The sequence below is a fragment of the Ptychodera flava genome, chromosome 22 (genome assembly GCF_041260155.1).
Source record: "Ptychodera flava strain L36383 chromosome 22, AS_Pfla_20210202, whole genome shotgun sequence".
Lineage (NCBI taxonomy): Eukaryota > Metazoa > Hemichordata > Enteropneusta > Ptychoderidae > Ptychodera > Ptychodera flava.
Window position 1 is genome coordinate 22492106 of NC_091949.1, and position 24653 is coordinate 22516758.

Genomic DNA, 24653 nt, shown 5'->3' on the forward strand with positions numbered 1-24653 from the left:
GTCCATTCAAATGTAGAGCATATGATGTTACACAAACAATACAAGTATGATATGCATCTTGTTTTACTACGATGAGTTACTCACTCCACGGTGAACTGAGATACCATGACAAATAGTGAAAATTCTCATGACTAAAATCCATAGTTTTGGCATGATTGATGATCAAACCATTGACATGTGTGTTAAGTTAATTGATAGACAGGATAATAATGATTATATAATAAAGATATAGGGCAAGTGTTATTATTTTTTATCAATGATAATGTGATCATCTCAATGACATACCATATGATTACGTCATTGGGCCTAGTGATTATATATGCATCAGAATTCAATTACCGTAGCTTCAATGAATGTTGATTCTACACGGACGTTTGACTGTTCCAATGCTCTAATCCAGGCGTGTGGCCAGAGCTAGCAAGGTCACTACAGCATATAAGTAAAATAAGCAAAATGACTTGAACCCCGTCATACTTAGAATACAGATATATTTACAGCTGACCATCGCACCATCACAAGATTTCAAGCAGAACATCACAGATCAGTAGAATGGCTAGCAAAGGTTTTGTATGGTTTCCTGGTAGCTTGATTGCATAAGTTAATAATATGAGTTTGATGATGGACATTGTCAAAATTTTGTCCCTTACACTTGCTCTGTCCAACCAATGTCCATCAGCTCACAGAACCCTTGTACCCACTACATATTATCTAGTTGACAGTGAAAACATGTATAATGTGGTTTATTTCATTTTATAGTATTGCACACTGCGATGGTTATAGACAGTTGGTTAGTTTGACTGAACTTCTTTTAGGTTAAGTTGGTTTCGATCAGAATTAAAACTATTCTGAGTTGATTGGGCTGAATATGAAGTGTGGCACTCCCCACACTTCTGGGAATACACAGATGCTCTTTCTTGAATCGACCGCTTTGGAAGCAGCGAGTCAAACCAATGATGTAAGCAGCTGTCAATCGCTTATCAATCTTGTCAGCATTATGTACTAAATAACATAATGAAAAAGCTGCCCTTACACAGAGGAAATTCAAAATGAAATATTAGTTAAATCTCTTAAAGAGTGATGGCAGTCGTTTGAAAATCAATGATGCAGTATATTTCAGTGAGCAATAACACAAAGTGAATTATCTACTACGGAACACGTGGACCAAAATCTTGTCATAAAACAATCTTTGACTGTTTGAAGACTGGGTTATCTTCAACGATCAAAGAAATATTTCCGCAATAAAGGTCTTGACAGAGGCCAATCATACTCCTCCGGTACAATACCATCCACTTCGGATTCAAAGAAACTGAAAAGCGGAAACCGGACTGGCTATTTCAAAGAAGAAGCTTGGAATGTTAGTTGACGGATGTCAAACGCAAGACGATGGACGCCGGACGATGCCACACATCCACCTATCATATAAGCTCCGCGTCGCTGACAGCGGAGCTAAAAACCAGGGGCACTGTGCAACATTTTGAACAAGACGAATAAATTACCTGATGATTACCGACTCTCAAAATTCACAAATTGCCGACAATTTACTAACTAGAGGAGGACCATGCCCATAGCAAAGTAAGAACAATGCCTTGGCAAGGTGAATATAGTCTGTTTCGTGGAAGTGTAACAATTAATCTGTCAGTCGATTGTTTGTTTGCTTGTTCACTCATTTGTTTTTGTTTACTTGTTTGTTTTTGTTTATTGTCTAATTTTCTTTTCAGTCTCACAATTGATCCATCACTCATGTTGTTTGCTTATTTATTTGTTTTTATTTACTGTTTGTTTTTGTTCAGTCATTGTTTTTCTCTTTTCGACAGTTTTATTCTATTTTGTTATTTTTCTATTTTTTAGGTTCTTGTTTACTGTTATTCAGTCAGAATTCCCTGTGGTGAAACCTAGAGGCATTGCACGGTGAAACTTTGGCTATCCTTGCTCATGGACCCAGCGGGCAAAACAGTCTAACTAAAGTATACACACATCTTTGCAATGAAAGGTTTTGGAAGATTCTATAGCAGAATTCCATATATATATAAAAATATATATATATATATATATATATATATATATATATATATATATATATATATATAAACACTGCTATTCATAAACATTATCAATTTTCACATTCAAAAAATTAAATTCGCCATTGTAAAGATCAACTAAACGTTCCTCTTTATTGTCTCTAACTTTACTGACCACTATGGTTCCTCTAAATACATGCAGTAATATGCTGACACTACATATAACATTACAAATATATGTATCTGAATGTTACACTATGAGTAAAACTCATAAGTACCATAAATTACAGCACCAATTAGACATTTGAATGGCATACACACTTCATGGAATAATTAACCCACAGCATTACGGACTATCAATTCAACACTGGTGTTTACCAGGCAATAAAAATGGTATGGGGACAAATTGTACCGTTCATCTGTTCCCCCAAAACACTTGTACATGGATAATCCACTGTCTCTGTAGTAAATGCAGACCTTCCTAGACACATATTTCATTTGTTTTTCTTTCATTGTTGTATTTTTACTTTAGATTGTACACTTTATGTCATCTTTTCTTTCTGCTCATTGTGTAGTGTGTTATGGGGGACTGACTTTTTATGGGTGATTTGCACCTGTTTCTATCCCGAAATCCTTTATAGACTCTTTTATTGTTTACTTTTGATAATCTTAATAAAAAACAAGAAAATCTGTCGATCATGATAAGTACTCTACAAGCACGCATTTGTTTATTTTGCACATGAAACAAAAATAACCCTGTTTGTACCCTTTGACTTATGACCTCCATAAAAATGTGACTAAAAATAGATGGTCATTACACACTAATGCACACAATTTTCAGATGAGAACAAGATGTGAAACACAAATGTCTTGTCTTTAAACTGCTCTTTCTTATTCAATTTGGTAATGAAAAGCTTTGGAGATTTGTTATTTTTGTATCTTAGAATTTCATGTGTTAATGTTGCCTAGTGACAGAAACGGCCACTCATGATACTTGCTAACAGCTGTACAATGTGAAAATTTTCCAAACAATTCAGACACACATTTTGACTTATTCCGTCAAAGCATCGACAGTTGTTGTTACATACTCAAGCAAGACAGATGAGTTGAAATGCTCAACGACCTGTACGCTAATCTCAGCTGGCAAAATGAAATATATCGCTTCTGAGATGGAACATCAAAAAAATAGAGAGAACGTCATGGATAGCAAATTTGCTGTCTTAATTCTTGGCACATGTGACATTCTGAGAATTCATATAGTTATCAAATACACATGATTATACAATAGAACGCTTTCGGAAATCTGAATAATGTCAATTGGTATTTGCGAATGGTTTACCAATTTACTTTGTGCTTCTATCTGCCATGATTTCAAAGTGAGTTCAACTTTTCAAGTTCAAAATAATACTTGGAATTTTTCTTTGCTTCTGTCCTTTTATAAAGTCATAACAGAGCTTAGACTAGCCTTGTGAAATATTTTTACAATGTTTTGCTGCTCTGGAAGTTGAAAAAATTCTTGTTGATTGCATCATGGTGAACATCTGTTGCTTAAAACCGGATGTAAATATTGAAAAACCAAAACTACTATAAAAATATAATTTGGATAATTATGCTAATTGCCTGAGAATTTCAAAACTATTCCATTGTGCAATGTCTTTGTAAATCAGAAGATTCCAACACAAAATACCAAGCATTTCACCTTTGAAATCAACATTTTTCCTGAACATGATTCACTCCTCAGTCTTCTGAAAATATGTAAAGTTTCAAATGCTAAATATCATATGGTCATCTTACATACGATGAGACTGTTTGCTGAAATGGTTACGTAGTTCACACACAGTTCAACATGTTTGATTTATATACCAGTCGATTTCAGGTAATTTAACTCTCTGACCAAAACATTCTGGTGCATAACTGGACGCTGCTTAGAGATTTTGAGAATTGTTAAGTAGTGAAATGATAACTTGTGTTTCATTTGAACTTTGGATAATTTTTTATCCTTATTATGTAACTGTAAAGATTGTAAAAAATTGCAGGTGAACATTTTGTGCTTCATTAAATTATGTTCACATAGCAGTACAAACACCCATCAATGCTTGACTTGCATGAGATGTATAACACTTGTAATTGGCTAAACAGCCAATTTTAAAGCACAGTTCTATAAAATGAATTTGTTTTTCTCTAAGAAAGACTGTATAATTAGCTAAAAATTACCATAAAAACTAAAAGTTACAATCTGATGATAGCACACCCCATGCACTAAAAATGTACCAGGAAGATTTAAAAATAAGCACAGGCTCCATGTATTTTGAAATACATTGTAAAAAAAAGTGACAAAGGTCATTGTCAGTGACATTACAAGCTTGATTGTCTGAGCTGTATCACTGTTCAAATGCTGTGTCTATTTTGAATGATATCAGGTTGAGTTTTTCATCAAAGATAGACAAGCACTCTGAAAAATATCATTAACCCTTTGAGCACTGTAATTTTTCATACAAAAATTTTAGAACAACATTTTGCTAATGTATTATAAATTTTTCTGTAATTTCATGATAATTTTGAACCAAATGGATATCACTTTTCACTGCCTACATTTTTTGATCAAAATTGGGGGAAATCTTGCCTGCCTGATATTTTATGAAGGGGACAAAAATTGACTTTGGCACTCAAAGGGCTAAACCAAATTACTATGGAAAGGGACATCTCACATCATCAAGGGCAAGATTAATTGGTGAAAATACATCCTTTTATCGAGATTGAAAGACATTACTCCAGGATTGCCTGAGAAATCGATCTGAACAAACCACAACAGATGGAATGCAGTCTATGAGTCCCTGTCACGACGTTGTGATATTAAAAAAATCATTCAAATATACATGGTACCAGTACATATACATACATGTATCTGAAAATTTGAACCCGCATAGACTCTTGCACTTTACATGTACAATATTGTGAATAAGCTAGAAAAATTATTGTCAAAATAGCAGACAATATTCTGTTCAATAAGTGGATCATCCTGAACTCTAAATATTCAAACTTAAAATCTAAAGAGCTTGACTGAAAATGAAAATTCGGCTATCTGTTAGTTTTGATACAGATTCAGGACAGTTTGTTATGATAAAATTATGTATTTGAAAATTTCAACAGGGGTGACTGCCATTGTAAGCACCTTATATTGTGACTTACCGATATTATTACAACCTGCAAATACTGTTGTTAGTTAACATGTGCCAAAAATAATTATTACAATATCATTAGTGGCATTTCCATAGAAAATTGCTGTAAAATTCAAAAGTGTAAAATTGCTATATTCTTAGATACGTAGATTTTATAATACTAACATACAAAACACAAAAATAAATTACGGAAATGAAAACCATAGGTGCTTGCTTTCTATAAATAGTAAAACATGAAGCTTTGATAATTGCATCACTGTGTAAATGTTCAACCTTATGTGCAAGCTAAAAATATGATAATAAATAGTTGTAAGGCTTTGTGGTGAGGACAAGTGATAGAATACACATGTAACACGTGTACATGCAGATCCACTGAGTGACACATTGAATATGAAAATCTATCTATCGACTAATAAGTGACAAACTCTATGTTACAATTCATCCATTGATGAGAAGAAAACCTGAAGTTACAAAAATACAGTTCAGTAACCAAACTGAGAAACAATTGATATTATGTTACACTTTGCCATTTCAGTAATTCAAAGCTGTACGTACATTTTTTACTTTTCTAACAGATACAAATGTCCACGCATAAAATCCAACCTTGGTCTACATAAACAATACAAGTATGACATTATGTATCTTGTTTTACTACAATAAGTTACTCACTCCACGGTGAACTGAGATACCATAACAAATAGTGAAAATTCTTGTGACTAAAAACCATGCCAGTTCTGCAATTATAGTTTAAGCATGATTGATGATCAAACCATTGACATGTGTGACATGTGACATGTTAATTGATAGACAGGGTAATATATGACAATTGATATGATTTTATCAATGATAATGTGATCATCTCAATGACATACCATATGATTACGTCATTGGGCCTAGTGATTATATATTCATCAGAATTCAACTAACCAACCTTAAGGGGGCGCTGCACGTAACACAGTGTATTTTGCTCAAAATCACTATATTGCAACTGTTCCTTCATTTTAAGAAATGTGATAACCCAAGATTAAAATATTGGTTGGGTTCGCCTCTTAGCTTGTCAAGCAGTTGTAAGTTGGGTGAGAAAGAAGTGTAAATTTATGCAAATTTATGTAAATCACCCGATTTCCTGGTTTCTCTCCCGAGTGAAAGATTTCCAAAGAATTTAACTCCACTCTGGCTAGGTCAAATTTTCTGAAATTTTCCCATATGTTCTTTGAATACTATTTAACAAAAAGAATCTTTTGTTTGGCAATAAAATTCTCACATTTTGAATAATTGGCATTTTAATTTTGCTTATCATGATTTTAATCACTGTTTTGAGTGTCAGTCTTTCAACCCCTGCCATTTCCAAATGAGGATAGATAATGCTAAATAAAAGTCGTTGTTTTACATATACTCTAGTTTCAAGTGAAATATGAAATTTCAGAAAATAGTATCAAGTTTTTGATTTAAATAAATTTTTCCATCAATACCAAAATTGAGGTTTTCTACCCCAAACATATACCCCCTTCATTCTTTGAGAAAACTTTTCCTACCATACTAAACTTTAGATTCTCTGTTTTTTGCCAGTGTATGTTATGAGGTTGCCGTGTCATTTTTTATGGGAAATTTTGCTTTCAAAAAACTGTTTTGGTTATGAGCAGCTCCATCTTAAATGAATGTTGATTCTATGGAGATGATGTTTGACTGTTCAAATGCACTTAGCCAGGTGCTGGGCCAGAGCTGAAAGAATAGTACAGCGTGTAAGTAAAATTAAGGATATGATTAGAATCCTGTCATACTTAAAATACAGATATATTTACAGCTGACCACTGTAGCATCACAAGATTTCAAGCAGAACATCACAGTTCAGTAGAATGGCAAGTAAAATTTTTGTATGGTTTCCTCGTGGATTGATTTGCACAATTTCATGATATGAGTTAGATGATGGACACTGTCAAAATTCTGTCCCTTACACTTGCTCTGTCCAAACACTGCCAACCAAAACCATTGTACCCAATACACATTATCCAATTGACCATAGAAACATATGGAATGTTATTTATTTTATTTCACAGTATTGAACACTTTGATGGTTACAGGCCAGTTAGTTACATGTAGTTTGACCGAACTTCTTTTGGATCAAGTTGGTTTTGGGCTGAGTTGGAAACTGATCTGAGTTGATTTAGTTTTATGTGGCACCACTATCTACCGTACACTATTAGGAATACACAAGTGTACTTTCTGGAATCGACTGCTTTGGAAGCTAGGAGTCAAACCAATGATGTTAGCAACTGTCAATCACTTATCAATCTTTTAAGCATGATGTAATGAGTAACATAATGACAAAGCTGCCCTTACACAGAGGAAATTCAAAATGCAATTTTAGTTAAATCTCTGAAAGAGTGATGGCAATGGTTTGAAAATCAATAATGCAGTATATTTCAGTGAGCAATAACACAAAGTGAACTCTCTACTATGGAACATGTGGACCAAAATCTTGTCACAAAACAATCTTTGACTGTTTAAAGACTGGGTGATCTTCAACGATCAAAGAAATATTTCAGCCATAAAGGTCTTGACAGAGGCCATTCATACTCCTCCGGTACAATGCCATCCACTTCGGATTCAAAGAAACTGAAAAGCGGAAACCAGATCTTGGTGCGTTTGTCTTCATCATGTTGAAGAGCACGGTTGTTGGCCAGTGAATGATAATACAGAAACAACCTTGAGGTGATGTAGAAAGCAACAAAGACATCAATAGAATAGTGTTCGTGAGCTGCTAAAATGAAGAATACACCAAAGATGTTCATTACCCAGGATGCTGTGTGAAGCAGATGATAGTGCCTCGGTGTGTCTGCAAACAGAAAGAAAGGAAACCATTTTTTTAAGTCTGAAAAATAGCAAGCTACAATTTAACATATGCTGAAAAGATATTTCAGTATTACAGTAACTGTAATGTTATCCAAAGACTGTGCACACAATGTATCAAAAGGACTGTGGTACTACATCATACATGCGACACGTCATTGGTAGGACAGCCAATGGTCAAATGCTTTCAGATGCATACTTGTAGAACACTACTGTGCATCAATATTCAAATCAACGGTGCACTGAGACTCTGCATAAAAGTAAAATTGCCTGTGCTTAGAAATGTCATGAATACAATCCTACTGTGCTGAACTGTCAACAGGAACTGCAGAGGCTGTACTGGAAAGCAAGTATTTTGCAGGACAGAAATTGTATAAAGTGTACATTCACCAATACATCATGTATATCCTAGACATGTATACTATTACAGTGAAAAGTGAAGAAATAACTGCGAGCGAAGTTTTCCCATGATGCTCTCTCTTTGAAAGTAAGTCGCTATGTACGCCGCTGCACAGTATTGGCATTTGTACAGTGTTACCACATTCTTACTGAGCAAAAGTCAGTCAATTTACAAAGTGATACATTGTTAATCATCACAAATAAAAACACTTCACATTTTAGGCCAGACATCTACATGTACTATACGTGTACTTACATTCTGTGACAAAGAAGTTGAAAGTTGTGACAACAACCGTGTGACCACTGAACATGTAGTCCCCACATGTATTGACACCTGTTAGTGACATTCCTAATCCTACAAATATTTCCAGAGTCCTCGCTAATTTAGACCATATATCACCATAAATCTGTAAGACAATGAATATGACTAGGTATGGCAAAAAGACACAGTTGAACATGTGCTTTTACAACCCTCTACAGGTTCAACAACATTAATGTGATACTGAAATTAATGATATAATCAATTCCCTTATCATCAAAATACTGATCCAGTTATATCAAGAATTCCTCCTTTGTGATTTTTATAAATTTCAAGATTGTTGGCATGGAAACAAGACAGAAAATATGTTGGTGTAATAGCTCGAGCAGCAGGCCATCAAAGGTTGCCATAAGAGACTGACTGATAGGCACGCATCACTGCAGTACGATAAGAATAAAATTTGCAATAAATTGCAATCCCATGATTCCCGTGATTGCATCATCGCACAACATGGCTGAGCTTCAATAGTTTTCACTTTGAACAAGATTTGCAAGCAGCAACGTTACAAAACTACTAAACTGACTGAAAAAAATTGAAAACAAATTAAAAAGCATTGATTTTGGTTTGTGATTAAACAATTTATGATACTGCAGTATATTAGTGATGACAATGGTCATCCTATATATGAAATTTTTGTCCCTAAAACTAAAGACTGACATTCTCGTACCAGGTGACTGACTATCAGTTTTAAATTCCATGGAAACTCACCTGTCCAGAACATCGAAGATGAACTCCAGGCACAGACAAAGATGTCATAAACATTGTTGCGCATCTCAGCAAGAAGACAGTTCCAGTCAGTGCAAATATTCGTCGAAGAATAATCAATCTGAATACAGATCAATGAAACTTTGATTAACAACGCCAGTGTAGTACATATAGAAGTTGCAGACAGACAGGTCCACATGAATACATATGAATAAAGTTTGAATAATGCAATATTTACTCTGATTGAAACCTGCACGCAAATCAATGTATTAACTACATTGTAAATATATATTGACCCTTTATGGCAGTACTTGTTCTGAAGACATACATGTATAACTCATGTAGTGTTGTTAGGAGTGATTATCCAACTTCAATAATGGCAATCTTAACCTAGTTGGTACTGGAAACAGTGCTAGCATTACTGGTAGTAATCCCTCTGTCAGTTAAACACTCAGTCCAAAAATTTACATTTTCAATATTGTTTGCAGTGTAGAAACACACACTATAAAGCTGACGTATAGGAATCTTAACGTTTAATACCTAGGAGTGAAATTTTCCTGATGTATGGTAACGGTGTTACTAGGCCTACTAGTCATACAAGCTGACAATGCTGTGCTGTGTTTTATCCATCTGAGCACGTACTACACCTTCTAAGATCCTGGCTAGGTCTCTCCTTTCTTGTAAACAAAAATCAAGCTTCACTTTTAGGTTCTATGGCTACTCTGAAGAAAACCTGAGACCAAGTTGAATCTTGTGAAATAGAAGCTGTCTGTCCAAAACACCAGCTGCCTAACCTAAACACCTCTAAAAATATAACAAATTCAAGATCAAATCAATCGATAGATAATACTGAGTGTAACTTCAATACTTCAAAATTAAACATTTATACACATAGTACTGATGTAGATTGAATGGATGGTGTATCAAATCCAATGAGATGTCTGGACTGCAAGTTCATTGACTATTTGTCTAAATCGCAACTAACTTTGGCTGTCAGCAATTGCAGACTCCAATGCTTTGGAGATAGTGGAGTACACCATAAAAAAATTGTTTTGGCAAAATAAAGATAAAAATCACTAAAATCTACTGTGTATTTGATGATTAATATACTGTGTAAACCAACTGTGTAAATGGTAAATGCACACAAAATTCATGACGACAGGTTTCCTCTAATGAATGTCATTCAGTACTCCGAAATTTCATGATTTGCGTAAGGTAAGGTATTAAAGGTAATTTGTTATCAAATCTTATCTGATAATAATACTGTAATCTACATTCAGGCAATGTTACATGCTTATGTACTGATACAATAGACAAGTAACATGACACACAGAACCAAACAAATATCTATAATGAAGGATTTTAGTGTTTTACCATTAACAAGAAGGGAAAACCCCTCAATTCCATCTTTTTACCTTGTACATGATGTTAACATATGTGACAATTTCGCATTATGAACATTTTCACTTTCTCCATTGTACGGTAATTGTTGACATTCTATCAATGTCCGTTTTAATTTTAAGCAATGATAACACTGTTATTCAAAGGGAAATACTGTTTTGGTTTATATCATGTGCAATATCCAATGATGAAACTTCACAAGATACATGTACAGTTACTTACCTATGTTTGTGAAGAACTAATACAACACAGAGTATGGTCCCTAGAATGATACCGACTGCTTCACAGACTTTAAAGGCCCATGGTATGTGAGGAATATTGTCAAGCATGATATCTGGCAAAGGTGGATATTTGTTCATGTCAGGAACTTTATCATGCACCACAGTCATTGTGAATGACGTCAATAAAAGTGCAGTGATAAAATATCCAAAACTAATCAGAGTTTTAGACTTCTCACGTTTGAATTTGGGTTTTCTTCTGTTTCTCCGAGAAGTTTCTCGGTGTTTGTCATTGTCTTCTGATGTATAGCCGACTGAATCTGTAGATTCAAGTCTTTCTCGCGGTCTGTGTTGAGCTGTTCTCCAAGAACGAAGATACCTAATGTCTGTTGCTGAACCTCCATTAATTTGCTCAGAGCTTTGTCCTTCTTCTTTCCTTAATCTCGTGATGGCCAGACTCAATTTTTTTATATCGCCAAGAATCTTGATCTCAAGCGGAGGTGTCCTGAGATCATACTCAGTGAGTGAAAGTAGGGCTTCTCCATCAATATTGTGTTCATTGCATAGCAAGTGTACATACTTTGAGAATCCATTTTCTTTCATCCATTTGCCAACTTGCTCTGTATTCCACTCAGGCGGCTTACACGACATTGTACGACCTTCAAGGCTTTTTCTCTCACTTTAAATCCTGTTGAACGTATGGCAGGTGTATAACACCTAAATGTAATAAATACCATGTTGAAACATGCGCTGAACAGATTTACCTTAACTTGAACATCAAAATATATGAGTGGAGTACTCTATGGCTTAATTATCTCTATCAGTTTTGCTCTACAAGTTGCTAGGAAACGCCCTCGACAAAAGCAAGTTTTTAAATTTGTCGTTTCCTCAGCGAATTAAGTTCACATTCTGTACAGGCATTATAAACCGTGCAATAGTACTAGATATGGATCTACGAAATTACAATATTATTCGCAAAGCGCAACTCCGGAAGTGCAATATCGTTGCATGTTTACGACTACTCGCTTCGACCTTGAACCTTTCAATGAAAGTTAGTTTTGGTTTGAGAACAAATTACGGGAAAACGTTTTACTGGAAATGCGTGGCGGAATATGATAAATATCTTAGCTAATCTCTGCGTGCTGCGCCTAATAGAAGTGGACAGGAAATGCTGCTGACATCATCGTTTAAGTACATGGTGTAGATCATCATGTGCCATGTGGACATCAAATGTTTTCAGCATTCAGCAGTGTTCAGAGAATCGCGATCCCGAACAACGACATGTACAATATATGATAACCTACCTCTTTTGCGACTTGTGGTCGTTTCAGCTAGTTGAATGTTATATGTGGTATGTGGCGACTGATTTTCACAACAAATCCCCAAAACTTCCGTTTAAACCCGTATTTCATACAGCTGACTTCATACTTACGCCGTACGTACAGTCGGCAAATCTTTTTCGACCGTCTTCCGGGTATATAAGGCGCCACCATTAGTTGACCTCGACGCGATGAAAGTGCGCCACTAATGACCTTTGACACGATTGTCCGTGAATTACATTTTTTGAAACCCGTTTAGTGACGGAAGCCATTGACTTGTCCTCCATTTTGGTTATCCAGGAGAGAATTTGGTCTCACGTGTGCCGGGTAAGACATTTAAACTTTTACATGAAAGGGCAACCCCATGGTTACTTTTGAAACAAATTTTACAAGTAGTTGTACCGTAACACTGAAATGCAATGCTCGATTATTGGTTAGATTTACCATAACCTATCGTTCGGCATCCTCCAACCGGCATCGAAACTGACTCCTTGCAGATCGTGCGATCTTCCGAGTGCAGCCGCACGTCCACACAGATTTGAATAGCCTAGGTGTTACATTTTCTGAGATTATCGGTTATCCTGAGGTTTGAGGTAAAGAACCCGAGAGGTCAGTTAGTTGAAAATGTTATGTAGCAATATCAGTTTGTAGACAACTAATTTTAATTACCATCGCATATTTCTCCCAAAGTGGCACATTTTTATTGACCTACATCGTACGTGCGTGAACTATATATACATAGCGTAGGGTCAAGTCACGATCCAATTGTTTTAAAAGCGGAAAGGTGCTAACACCCCTTCCTTTGGGTCGCATAATGTTGTAATGGTGTAATCTATAAACGGAACGTGTGATCAGGTGCCTGAAACTGCGTCAGATACTGTGATGATGTAACAAATGCATGAGTGACATCAGGTGCCCAGGCAGTAATTTTAGATTGTCGTTTGGACAGTTGTATTCATAAGCTTGAGCGTAACAGGATTAACTGGTAACTGTTTGTTTAATGCAACTTGCTAGAATTTTAGCATTTAAGAAAACTGATAATTAGTTTAATTGATGTACTACTTGATAGGGCAATAGACTCTATTGTGTGTTACAGATAGTAGTTCAAGGGTACTAGGGTGTAACAAAAGGGTAGTGTATGAATAATGAACAGTGCTCTCCTTGACACAGTCTAGTAGGAACAATAACAGTGTGTGAATTGGGCCAAAGAGTAAGAATCGTGAAGTGATTATTTCCATAAGTGGGTATATTCCTGAAGAATTTGAAAACGAAAGCAATTGATTTCAAGGAATAGATAAGGGAAGACAAAGACTTGCACGGTTTGAGTTAGGTAGGTGTACTCGAGAACAATAGGTTGCCAGGACAAAAAACACACCTCTTTAACATGCAGCTGTTAGACTGGCCTGCAAAACCTGGTCATGTATTGAGTACCAGTGTTATTTCAGCATAATGATAACGTATCCCTCTCTGTAGAAAGAATAGTGTGTAACAAGATTTTGTCTTTTGCCTACATGTTTTAGGAGCAGACAAACTATCAAAGATGTCGAATGTTCCTCCATGCTATGCAGATCTTGGAAAAGCCGCAAGAGATCTTTTTGGCAAAGGTTTCGGTAAGTGTCAGTGCATAAGATATTTATATGATGATGATATGTAATTGGAACCCCTCCCCCTCCGAAAAAACAACCTACAAATCAGGATTTCCTCAAACATTGACTTCCTTCTGGACTGCCAAAAGGAAAAGATACAAAATCATCAGTGGCGTTGTGCAGTTTGCCTGTAATGTTGCTTTTGCTTTTATAAGATGGTATTGAGAAAAAAAATTCTTTGCCATTAAATTGTCTAACAACCTGAAAGGACCAGCTATCCTGCTAATGTAATAATGTGTCAATCCATATGATGATCACAGAATCTTATTGGACACTCAGTGTGCAAAGTGTAAAGATTTATGGATATATCATTCTGAAATATCAGCTCTAGGTAAACATGGATAACATTATTTCACTTTGAAAGACCTAAAATTGAACAAAGTATTTCTAGAAAAAAAATTTCAAGTAGAAGGGAAGTTGCTGGAGGATCACAGTGTCTGTTTTCAAGTTTTGGAATGCATGTTTCACTTTGCTCCTTGCCATTAAAGCTGCTGTCATCATCGATGAATAGAGCAGGGAGTTTGTAAATACATGAAAAGGCAATCTTGTGCTTGACCCAGTGTTAGATGTTAGTGTGTAGTGGGGAGGGGCACATACCAGAGCATTATGTAACAACAGTGTTTTGTTTGTGACTGCAAGTGCTAAAGTGATCATGAAAGTAGTGCCTACCTAAATAGGCTTCTGTTTGTATCAGCAATTCTTATTCAGAATGAGCAAGCTCTCATTTGCTAAGTAACAAATATTTCAAAAGTCTTGTAAAGAGAATATGTAAGTTTTGATTATATATTTTTGTGCAAAACACAAGCAGATCATGTGAAAAAATTGACAACAACAGATAGTGCTTAAACTCCTATGTTCAGTGTATATAACTTTGATTGTATGATATATATTATTTCAGGTAATACTGGGAAAAAAATCCAGCACTGTAAGAACCACTTTTACAATGAAATGACTTTTCATTGCTAGACTAAATGATGACAGTCAAATGCATTTCCAAGTACATTGATGCACAAATGTACAGGTTTTACTGACTTCTACATGTCTCTTTCAGTGGTCTTGAAAATTCAACAAAGGGTTTTATAATAAACCAACACTCTAAATTCTAGTGCTGAAAGCGTAGTATTTCATATTTAGAGTTATCATAAGGAAGTGAAAATCTTGACCATTCTATCCTTTATCATACACAGCACATTCTGCAATTTTAATGGTCTGTGCTCAATGAGTAGTGATAAGATAGCAAGGCGAGAGCAACATGGCTTCCCCAGAAGCCTTTTATATTGGCCTTTCATACTTTGAACCACTGTACCTCTCAATAGGATATTAACCCATGGTAGAAAGAGAGCAGAAAGATAAATATCAAATCCAGATATGCTAATAAGGTGTCCAATTAGCATAATGGACCCTGTACATAGGAAGTGTGTTACATAATGATTGTGGGCAGAATTATTATTTGTTATTGAAGGCAAAAGATTTAGAGGCACCCATGATTTAGATATTTTGCTAAAATACGGATGTGTTAGAGAGTGTTATCTGGCACCAATTCCCTCTAAATTTGTTTGAGAACAGAGAATGGTCAGAATTCAGTGATGAATAGATATGTGGGTGGAGGGTTGCTGAACAATGCTTAAATGCTCAGCCATTTCACTATATTTCTTGCAAATTGATTTCAGTCTGAGCAGTATGACGCAAAATGTAAAAAAGACAAGCAGCCGAGATGGTGTGTGATGAGTAACTTGACCTTGAAACTGTACAGATCAAATCGATTCAGGTCAGTGAATATTTAATTATATTACCATGGATGGAAGCCCCATCATTCAACGAAATAGCCTGATACAATCAGACTCTTTCCACAAAAGGTTGACTAACAGAAATCTGTACCTCTGCTTTTTTTTAGCAGAAAAATCTGACACGAGAGTTGTCTACTTTGTTTCTTTGTACTCGGGAAATATCTGGCTAGTCATAATTTTCACGAAGGCTCACCATTGTAGTTCAACGGGCTTCTGTGTCTAATTGGTGACCTTCATCTTTGTTGGAATACTGCAGTGGATTTCTGGCAATGAAGCAATTTAATTCATTTGGTTTGTTAAAAGATTGAGGCCCATTAAACTAGAAGAATATTTAACCAAAAAATGACATTTGCAGATTGAGAGGCCCAGTCTCTAGTCTGTAGATGTGCTTGAACTGAATATGTAGATGTGCCTGAACTGAATGAAACATTTAGAAACCATACAATTGTGTTTTCACAGGTTTTGGCTTTGTGAAGCTTGAATGTAAGACAAAGACAGGCAGTGGCGTGGTAAGTCAATGGTATTGTTCATTGCCTTGTATGATTCAAATGTGAAATCAATTCTTCTGTCCATAATGGTTTTTGACAAAACCTAAAAACAGCAGCACTTCAAAGAAAATCTGTTCTTGTGTGATTTGTTGTGTGGTGTAGTGTCCCTGACAATTCTCTTGTATAGAACATAGATCTAGAAGATAACAATGCTTTGCTTGTCCTCACACATTTTACCCTTTTACTTGAAATCTTTTCATTTGATCATCTCAAATGCTCACGTATATGCTAGGTCACATCATCGTAATGCAAGTCATGTGTGTGGTAAATGCTAGTTGCGATTTAGCAAAATCTGTCATTAATTGTCACGCTTTTGTCAGGTTTTACATTTCAGAAGTGAATTTGAGTGAGTTGATTAAATGTAAAAACATCTCAAGTAAAATAAAAGTTATTTGAAGTTGTTATAAATTGCAAATTCTGTCAGGTTCAGATGACGTTAATTGCAAACAAATTTTTAACATCATCACTCTGTACTTTTAGAAACATTGAGACGTAAATTTATTACATGTTTGTTGAAAGAGAAAGAAATGCAGTATTTACTGCAGTGGCAATATCATCGAATGCTGTCCTGGAATATCTTTGTTATCGACTTCAAATATTATGACATGAAGAAATTCCAGTGAAATTTCAAGGGTCATGTAGTTCCCTCTGAATTGTAACTGTATTCCTTTACTGAAACTTTACATTAGTATTTCAACAAGTTAGTTTCCATGTTAACTCACAAATTACAGGTATTTTTAGGTTTGGATCTGAGCAAAGGTATTATGAATAGGATACAGCTTTTCTTTTGAATCAAAGTGGTAACTTTTCTTATCATCAAGTGTTTAGAACGTACCCATGAAATACGAAAAAAGCAGTGTATTTTTCAATTGAGTGGATTTCGCCATAGATCTGATGGATGTTAGTAATTGTTGGATATTGGTTTCATGAGTAATTGGATTAGCATGCAGATAAGTTGACATTGTTGATATGAATTCTAAAACTCAGTACTTGAAAGAAAAAGCATCTAATCAAATATATTGTCAATCAAAACTATATTTGCCATGTGAACAATGACCGTTTGTGTTTATTCATTGTTCAATCATTGAAATTCCAGTTTGTCACTGAGTAAAACAATGTGCGTTTTCGTATGAAGAGTTTGCTGGAATATTGGCTCAAACAGGCATTCTTATGAGACTAAGAAATTACCCATATATTTTGCCTGAATGGAAAGCCTTGTTATAGAATTTGTATTGCCCATGTCAGTGTAGAATATCTTCAGTGACCTTCTGTACAAATAACCATCCACATCTTTATCATGACACTGAATTGACGATCTATAAACTTTTTCCCCCAGGAATTCACAACCACAGGTTCATCCAACAATGATACCTCTAAAGTTGATGGTGGCCTGGAGACCAAATATAGCTGGAAAGATTATGGTAAGTAGGGTTAAGGTTATCCTTGCCATAGGTTAGAGTTCAAAGTTCAAAGTGGCCATGGCAATACTCTTAGATGCACCCCCAGGTGCGGTACTGGCTGATGACCTCCATACTGCTCTGTGTGTGTGGATATACATTGAATGTGTTTCTAAAACCAGACAATAGCGAGGTTAGGTCTTTGTGCTGCTGGTTCATTCACTGTTGTGACTGATTTGACCCTGAAAAATTTATCGGGCAGCACAATACTAGCAACCCGTTTTGATCATTGCAAATGGTCAGTACGAAATTGAAAAAATGGCGAACAGTAAATTAACCTGTCTCAAAGAAAACCCTAAGTTTTCGTACGTTTAGCATCACGAATTTGTTCATGAATGCTACATGAAAAGAATATAATATTACCTTTATACAGCCCATATTTGGTTTAATACATACTGGATCAGAGAAGGAAAAGAAAAGACTCTTAACAAAACACAACTTCTGCACATGGTGTGTGGAAAAGAGAACATGGTTTAGGACATAACTGTGTATTGTCAAGGGTGGTTAAATTTTAACGAACATGTAACCGCTTGTTGAGTTGGCTGTATGCCAAAACCATTATATCTACATACCATGTGGCACAACTGCTACCCGTGTAACAACCAAAGTAGCAAGGGTCACCCTGCCCTAGTGTGAATTGTGGCTTATTTGCTGGACATCATGACGGGCTATAAATAAGGAAACACAGATTGTAGTGTTTTGAATGCAAGAACAGCTCCCACAATCATGTTACCTGTCAAACAGTTGCAAAATTTAAATGTCGGTAGTTGTCGTTATTGATTATTCCATATCACAGTAGTGTGTTTGCTAAATAAATCGGGCACAGACTGACATAAATACAATAAAGTAGTCAATATACTGGTTTTTATGATGTATTCAAGTTTTTTGCACAAGTGTAGTAGAAAGACCTGTACAAATGCGTGTAAAAAGTCAAGTACATGTACATGTAGTGTGTCTTTGCAAGTTACAGTTCATAAAATCATACCAGCTGTTGACACAAATCAGAAGTGATGGTTTACTTGGCATATTCAGTCATAACTGCCACATACCATGTATTGACTGAGATGTCATTGTGATCTTGTGGAATGCAATGCAGTACAAATATTGTGGAATGTAACACACTTTTCCAGTGAAAGCTCAGCCTAGCTACCTGTATAATCTGTCTTTTAGTAAACCAAGGATAGCGTAAACCTGTCATCACTTTGTTAATAAACCAAGCAAATCTGACAGAAATCATACAATTTCTCTGTCACTGAGACAGAACTTTTAGGGAATAGTCTGCATCAAGAGCTAAACTAGAATTGAGGGTTTTGAATAAATGGTTGTGTTGGGATTGATGTGTGTATTGTACCGGTTCTTTTTGTCAGGGTTGACATTCAAAGAGAAATGGAACACAGATAACACACTTGGTACAGAGGTGACCATAGAGGACCAGTTGGCTAGTGGTCTGAAATTGACTTTTGATACCTCATTCTCACCACAAACTGGGTAAGTTATTCCAGCAATCTATAACTCATGCTGGCAATATTCAACAGATTTCTCATTTTTGCACAGTCAAGTGTTCGGTTGCCACGCAACGATTGTATACAATGACAGTCAAATTCAATCCATAAGTTATTCTTTATGTGGAAATCCTTTGCACAAATGAGGTTGAAAATCACAAGAGATTTTGATCAATGAGGCTTGTATTGATAAAATTATTGCAACAAAATTATTTGCAGATTTTTGTATTCTTATCTTTTGTTTTCAAATAAAAAAAAATTGTTTTAGTAAATCTGTGTGTAAGTGTGCCAGCATCATAGGACTGAAGGGTTGAGCAAATCCACAAGCCAAGGCTCTTGGGCTAGTATATATATCTTGGCTGCTACTCTTCTGTATGCTGTAGGCTTTCCCAAAGGAACAGTGAATTGTTCAGTTGGTATAGGAAATGTGAAATAGTTCACTAGTTTAATTCATTTCAGAATGCTGATGTTTTTTTCGGCTGCTAGCCCGTGTAGTGAAACTGAAAATGATTTGCTCTCCACTAAACTTAGTTTTTATATGAGGTTGATTCGTTTCTGTATATATCTATAGACAGTGTAAACGAACACAACAAGATCAAAAGAAAATTTGTCCTGTTTTAGGAAATGAAAATGTCAGTGTATTGAATTTGACAGATACTGCATCTTTTTATGGCAATTTTGAAGTCACAAAATGGATAAACTCTCACAAGAAAAATGTTTTGGCTTTACACAGAGTTAATCTCACAGAAGCTGCAACACTTGATCTCGGAGCTTCGTAAAGTTGTAAAATGTTAATTGGTGTAACTGATTCATTATGTTCATGTTCATAATTCACAGCAAGAAGAGTGGCAAAATCAAGTCGGCATACAAGAGAGACTACCTTCACATGAACACTGATGTAGATTTTGACTTTGCTGGCCCAACAGTTCATGGTGCTCTTGTACTTGGGTAAGCCATTCCATCTTTCTGCGATCCTATTCGTGTTATTGTTACTGTTCAATACAGTTTGATATTACCACAGACAATATATTTCATTATACAAGTTTAGATTATTTCACAAATATATTAACATGATTTAATAGGTATTTTATAGCTATACTTCTGTACAACTAAGCTGTTGATCAATCTTTTCAGTTTTATTTTGACTATTTGGTTCACTCAGTGTTTTGGCATTTCTTAGACCATTTGTAATTACTATAGGGAATTTCAACAATCTTTTGAAGTGATGATATAATTTCAACAGTCTTTTGAAGTGATGATAGATGCTCAAATATGAAGATGTATGAGTGTATGATTATATTTTTAATCTCTCTGCAATTACTGACTGTCCACCCCAATCCACGACACAACATTGAAACAATATCCAATTTTGTCTATTTACAGCTATGAAGGTTGGCTAGCTGGTTACCAGATGTCATTTGACACGGCCAAGTCAAAGTTGTCTAGAAGCAATTTTGCTCTGGGATACAAAGCTGGTGACTTCCAGCTCCACACAAATGTGTAAGTATTGACACCCTGGCTTCCTATCTGGCATCAAGGAATCAGTTGCTACTGTTCAAGTAACCTTATTATGCACACCAATTTTGTAAAGAAAGGGTTTTGTAATGGATGGTATGCTGTTACAAGATCCGATGATGTGACAGTGTGTACTGGGAAATAAATGAATGTAACTTGTCTACTTTGAAATTGAAGCACTGATAACTTCAACACTAATATTCAGGCTGATTCTGTTAAGCCTTTAAGTGCCAAAGTCAGGTTTTTTTCACTTTTATAAAATATACCCCAGTCAATTTTTGTTCTGATTTTTGCTAAAATTTTGATAAAAAACTGTAACCAACGAAATGTGATATCCATTTGGTCCAAAATTATCAACAAAATTATAGAGAAATTCAAAAACATTGGTAAAATATTGCTTGAAAATTTTGGTGGGAAAAAATTACCGTACTTACGGCGTTAATGTCAATAATCCATACTCTTCCATACTCTGATTTGTACTGTAAGTCAGAACTCTAAGGCAAGTAATTGATGACAGGATGATGAAAACATCACTTGTCTGTGATGAACTTCATTCAAATGATGAATACTGTACAATGACAGAACTAGTGGTCTTTACCTGGCAATATCTGGGGAAGTGTTGAGAATAGGAGTAATTCAATTGTAAAATTCTTGTTTTGTCTTTCTTCAGAAATGATGGCTCCGACTTTGCCGGTTCAATTTATCAGAAAGTAAACGATAAACTTGAAACTGGTGTCAACCTAGCTTGGACTGCAGGTAGCAACAATACTCGCTTTGGTCTAGCTGCCAAATACGTCATCGATGATGATACATCTATCAAGGCCAAAGTCAATAACTCTAGTCAGATTGGTCTTGGCATTACACATCAACTTAGAGCAGGTGAGCAAATTGTTATACTTTCATCGCATCATCAGTGGTAAGCAAATAATGTGTACTACCGTGTGACCTCCTTATGCTTGGTCAGTTGAAACCCATTTGATGATTACATATCAACTCATGGTCACACAGGTACACTAAACTGGCATGAACCAGCCCAGTAGGTCAGATGCTTGGCAAATCTATACAGCTATGTAAAAGCTGATTGCTAGGACCTCAGAACATAACATACGCTAACCATTTTTCAGTCTTTTTTGCTTTATTTAAACAATAATGTACCCCCTCGTGGCCTATAATGGACAAAAGGAAACTTAGCTCGACATAATGTACGAGGTGAAGCAGAGTATGTGTTATGGAGGACAAAGTTTTCTTGAGTGCATTATGGGCCAGGAAGAGGGTACACTATTGCTAGTATCTTACAGTTTTTGGCAATGCCAGTGAATTTGTAAATGCAGAAATCATCTAAGCCACAATGCTGGACAATCAGATACATTATCAATATTAATCTTGGGGATGACGCTGTAAAATTCACTTGTATTGATAAAGCTATAATTCTCAATATGCATACTGGGGAATTGCGATGACATGTAAAGTACTGCTATGCTGTTTGATTCAAAAACATATATGAGTGCTATGTTTCACGCTGTATGTACATGTAGGAATTAAGCTTGCTTTGTTTAACATTGCCGGCATTCAGCAACTAAGCTGTAATTCAGACTTGACTGTACCAATATTCTGGCAAAGCTTTGATGTGCCTTGTTGTCTTTTGAAATGTTGAAACTAAAATGTCTGCCAAGTTTAGATTTTCTGCGTTACATGTATGTGCTAGAGATTTGTTCTTCTGTTGAATATTGAAATGTAGTGTATTTTAGGACGTGTTTGCTTTCAGGTGAAAATCACAAGTTTTGCAAAATGAAAGCTGCAAGAGTTCTTATGTTGCACAAAGGTATTTTTCATTGCTCAGAAATTCTGATCTCATTATTTTCTGATTGATTCACAGGAATCAAGCTCACACTGTCAGGTCTTATCGATGGCAAGAACATAAACGCCGGCGGCCACAAGCTTGGTCTAGGACTGGACCTCGAGGCTTAGACGCAAGTCCATTGTAAATGTGAAACAAAAAAACACAGGTGCTGTGGTAACACTGGTCTTAACAACCGAGAACCTATCAATGTTTTCCACAACATGATTTCAAAAACGAAAGAGTGCTGTAATTAATACTATCGTGGGCCAACCTGATTTAGTGTGTTACGTGTGAACCATTTATGAAGAGGACCAGCAAAAAGAGCCTTGCCTGTGTCACACCATTGCAATAAAAACTGTATATTCTCCACATAAACTTGAGGCAATGTAATATGTTTTATATTCTTAAGTTATAAGCTAGAAAGGGTCTTAAATGTCAGCACTTAGCTTTGCAGTTAGCTCTTTTTTTTACTGAGAATTGAGAGATGTAGGAGTTGATGTGGTCAGATTTCAGTGTTTTGCTGGTCCTGTTCATTGTAGTGTGAATATATAACGGAGAGCTTCATTCCAATCAGGAGTCTATTTGGATAGTCAAAGTTTTTTTTTTAATGCGATAGTTTGTTAACAGTCTGACAAAGTGCAAGGAAAATTGAATTGAATCAAACAAGAGTCACGGCAACCCACCTCAAAGAGTCGTAAAAACCCCCCGTCCCCCTTCCAAGAAAAGAATAGAGAATCTGGGTGACAAGATGGATTTCTCTTGTGCTAAACTCCAGCCATTGTGTAATCAGGAGCATTTCTAACGCAATGTTGACTGCTTGGACGGCCATGGTAAAACATTTCTCTGGTAACCAAACGAAAATGCTTTGTGAATAATTTCATGTATTTATGTAGTACCTGTGGTGAGAGCTCTCGATGCTGTTGCTGTTTCTTGCTGTAGAAATGTTTTCTGTTTTTCCTCAAATGAATGAATTATTAAATAGACTGATGTTAACCCCAATTGAAATACTGTGTTTGGTATTTTGCTATGATGTGATGTTGCTGTCTGTTAGTGTTGTATACAAGGATAGCACTCGACTTGAGTTTTACTGGTACTAGTTTTCTGATTATGACAATAATTGTGGCAGCTATAGACTGTACAGCGTGGACACGGCCAACAATTTGACAATCTCATCATCGCAGCAAATCTACATCCCAAAGTTGAACACTGAACTTCTCTTTGTACTATAAAATAAATACCTTGCTCAAAGCTGTAATCAGCAAATTGCTCTTAGCGTATGTACAATAGTGGAACACTTCAATGATTCAATAAACCTGGAATTCGAGTGGACTGTACCATGGTACAAATAAAACCCATATGCGCAAACACGCATAGAAATATGTGCATTTCCATTCGCGCTTGCACACATGGGTTTGTACCAACATCACACGATTTTTGGCTTGTTACAGTCTGTAGAACACAATTGCCTATCATTCTGGAGTAGAACCATTGATATGTGTCTACTCCCGGCGACATTTAAAACACTGTTGATCAACCAAATTTCCACATACTGGTCTTAAAAATCTCAATGGCTTTTATCGCCATCTAAACCTTCAGTACATTATTCATCACACATTTCTGATTCACAAGTACTCTGAGTGGTGGAGTTATGGTCTGGTCCAACTGTCGTTGGACAACTAGTCATCTTCGGGTAAAATGTGCCTCAGGGACACCTATTCTGACTCAGTTCTATTCTGATCTACCACTTGTGGGGGTTCATTTTAAAGCTCTTGGTGTAAGAGACTTCACTGTCTTAGTTTTTAAAATGAAAATACATTTCCCTGTAAAGTCAACATGGGGATGGCGACCATTTTGAATTTCAAATATTGGTAAATCTTCGGTAATTTGTTTCATTGGTCCCAAAATTTGTACAGTGACCCCTGGATTTTTATTCTTGATCTTGAAAGAGAA

The 24653-nt window shown here is 35.8% G+C and overlaps 2 protein-coding genes across 4 annotated transcripts; one reads left to right on the forward strand and one right to left on the reverse strand.

Annotated features, from left to right (window-relative positions):
• Positions 1 to 2713: 2713 nt before the first annotated feature.
• LOC139122968 (sphingomyelin synthase-related protein 1-like) lies at positions 2714 to 12558 on the reverse strand. Of its 2 annotated transcripts, none has more exons than XM_070688891.1 (5): positions 12394 to 12558; positions 11094 to 11806; positions 9474 to 9591; positions 8703 to 8853; positions 2714 to 8033 (listed from the first exon to the last, which is right to left on the reverse strand). In XM_070688891.1, the coding sequence occupies exons 2-5, from the start codon at positions 11738 to 11740 to the stop codon at positions 7720 to 7722; spliced, it is 1230 nt and encodes a 409-aa protein (XP_070544992.1). In that variant the 5' UTR covers positions 11741 to 11806; positions 12394 to 12558; the 3' UTR covers positions 2714 to 7719. The 2 variants fall into 2 exon arrangements, with proteins under 2 accessions (XP_070544992.1, XP_070544993.1); XM_070688892.1 differs by having other exon boundaries at positions 11094 to 11777; positions 12394 to 12527.
• A 52-nt stretch (positions 12559 to 12610) lies between these two features.
• Positions 12611 to 23708, forward strand: LOC139122971 (voltage-dependent anion-selective channel protein 2-like). 2 transcript variants are annotated; one of them, XM_070688894.1, is made up of 9 exons: positions 12611 to 12735; positions 13929 to 14018; positions 16301 to 16350; positions 17726 to 17810; positions 19214 to 19334; positions 20186 to 20296; positions 20732 to 20848; positions 21534 to 21742; positions 22740 to 23708. In XM_070688894.1, the coding sequence occupies exons 2-9, from the start codon at positions 13949 to 13951 to the stop codon at positions 22829 to 22831; spliced, it is 855 nt and encodes a 284-aa protein (XP_070544995.1). In that variant the 5' UTR covers positions 12611 to 12735; positions 13929 to 13948; the 3' UTR covers positions 22832 to 23708. The 2 variants fall into 2 exon arrangements, with proteins under 2 accessions (XP_070544995.1, XP_070544996.1); XM_070688895.1 differs by having other exon boundaries at positions 12713 to 13017.
• The last annotated feature ends 945 nt before the right edge of the window (positions 23709 to 24653 follow it).

Excerpts from the sequence above, each read along its gene's own strand:
- LOC139122968 (XM_070688891.1), bottom strand. The coding sequence starts at position 11,740 with ATGTCGTGTAAGCCGCCTGAGTGGAATACAGAGCAAGTTGGCAAATGG. Across the intron at positions 8,854-9,473 it reads ATCTTCGATGTTCTGGACAG|ATTTATGGTGATATATGGTC; the intron begins GTGAGTTTCCAT and ends ATTGTCTTACAG. Across the intron at positions 8,034-8,702 it reads CAACTTCTTTGTCACAGAAT|ACACACCGAGGCACTATCAT; the intron begins GTAAGTACACGT and ends TTCTGTTTGCAG.
- LOC139122971 (XM_070688894.1), top strand. The coding sequence starts at position 13,949 with ATGTCGAATGTTCCTCCATGCTATGCAGATCTTGGAAAAGCCGCAAGA. Across the intron at positions 19,335-20,185 it reads TCATTCTCACCACAAACTGG|CAAGAAGAGTGGCAAAATCA; the intron begins GTAAGTTATTCC and ends CATAATTCACAG. Across the intron at positions 20,849-21,533 it reads TTCCAGCTCCACACAAATGT|AAATGATGGCTCCGACTTTG; the intron begins GTAAGTATTGAC and ends GTCTTTCTTCAG.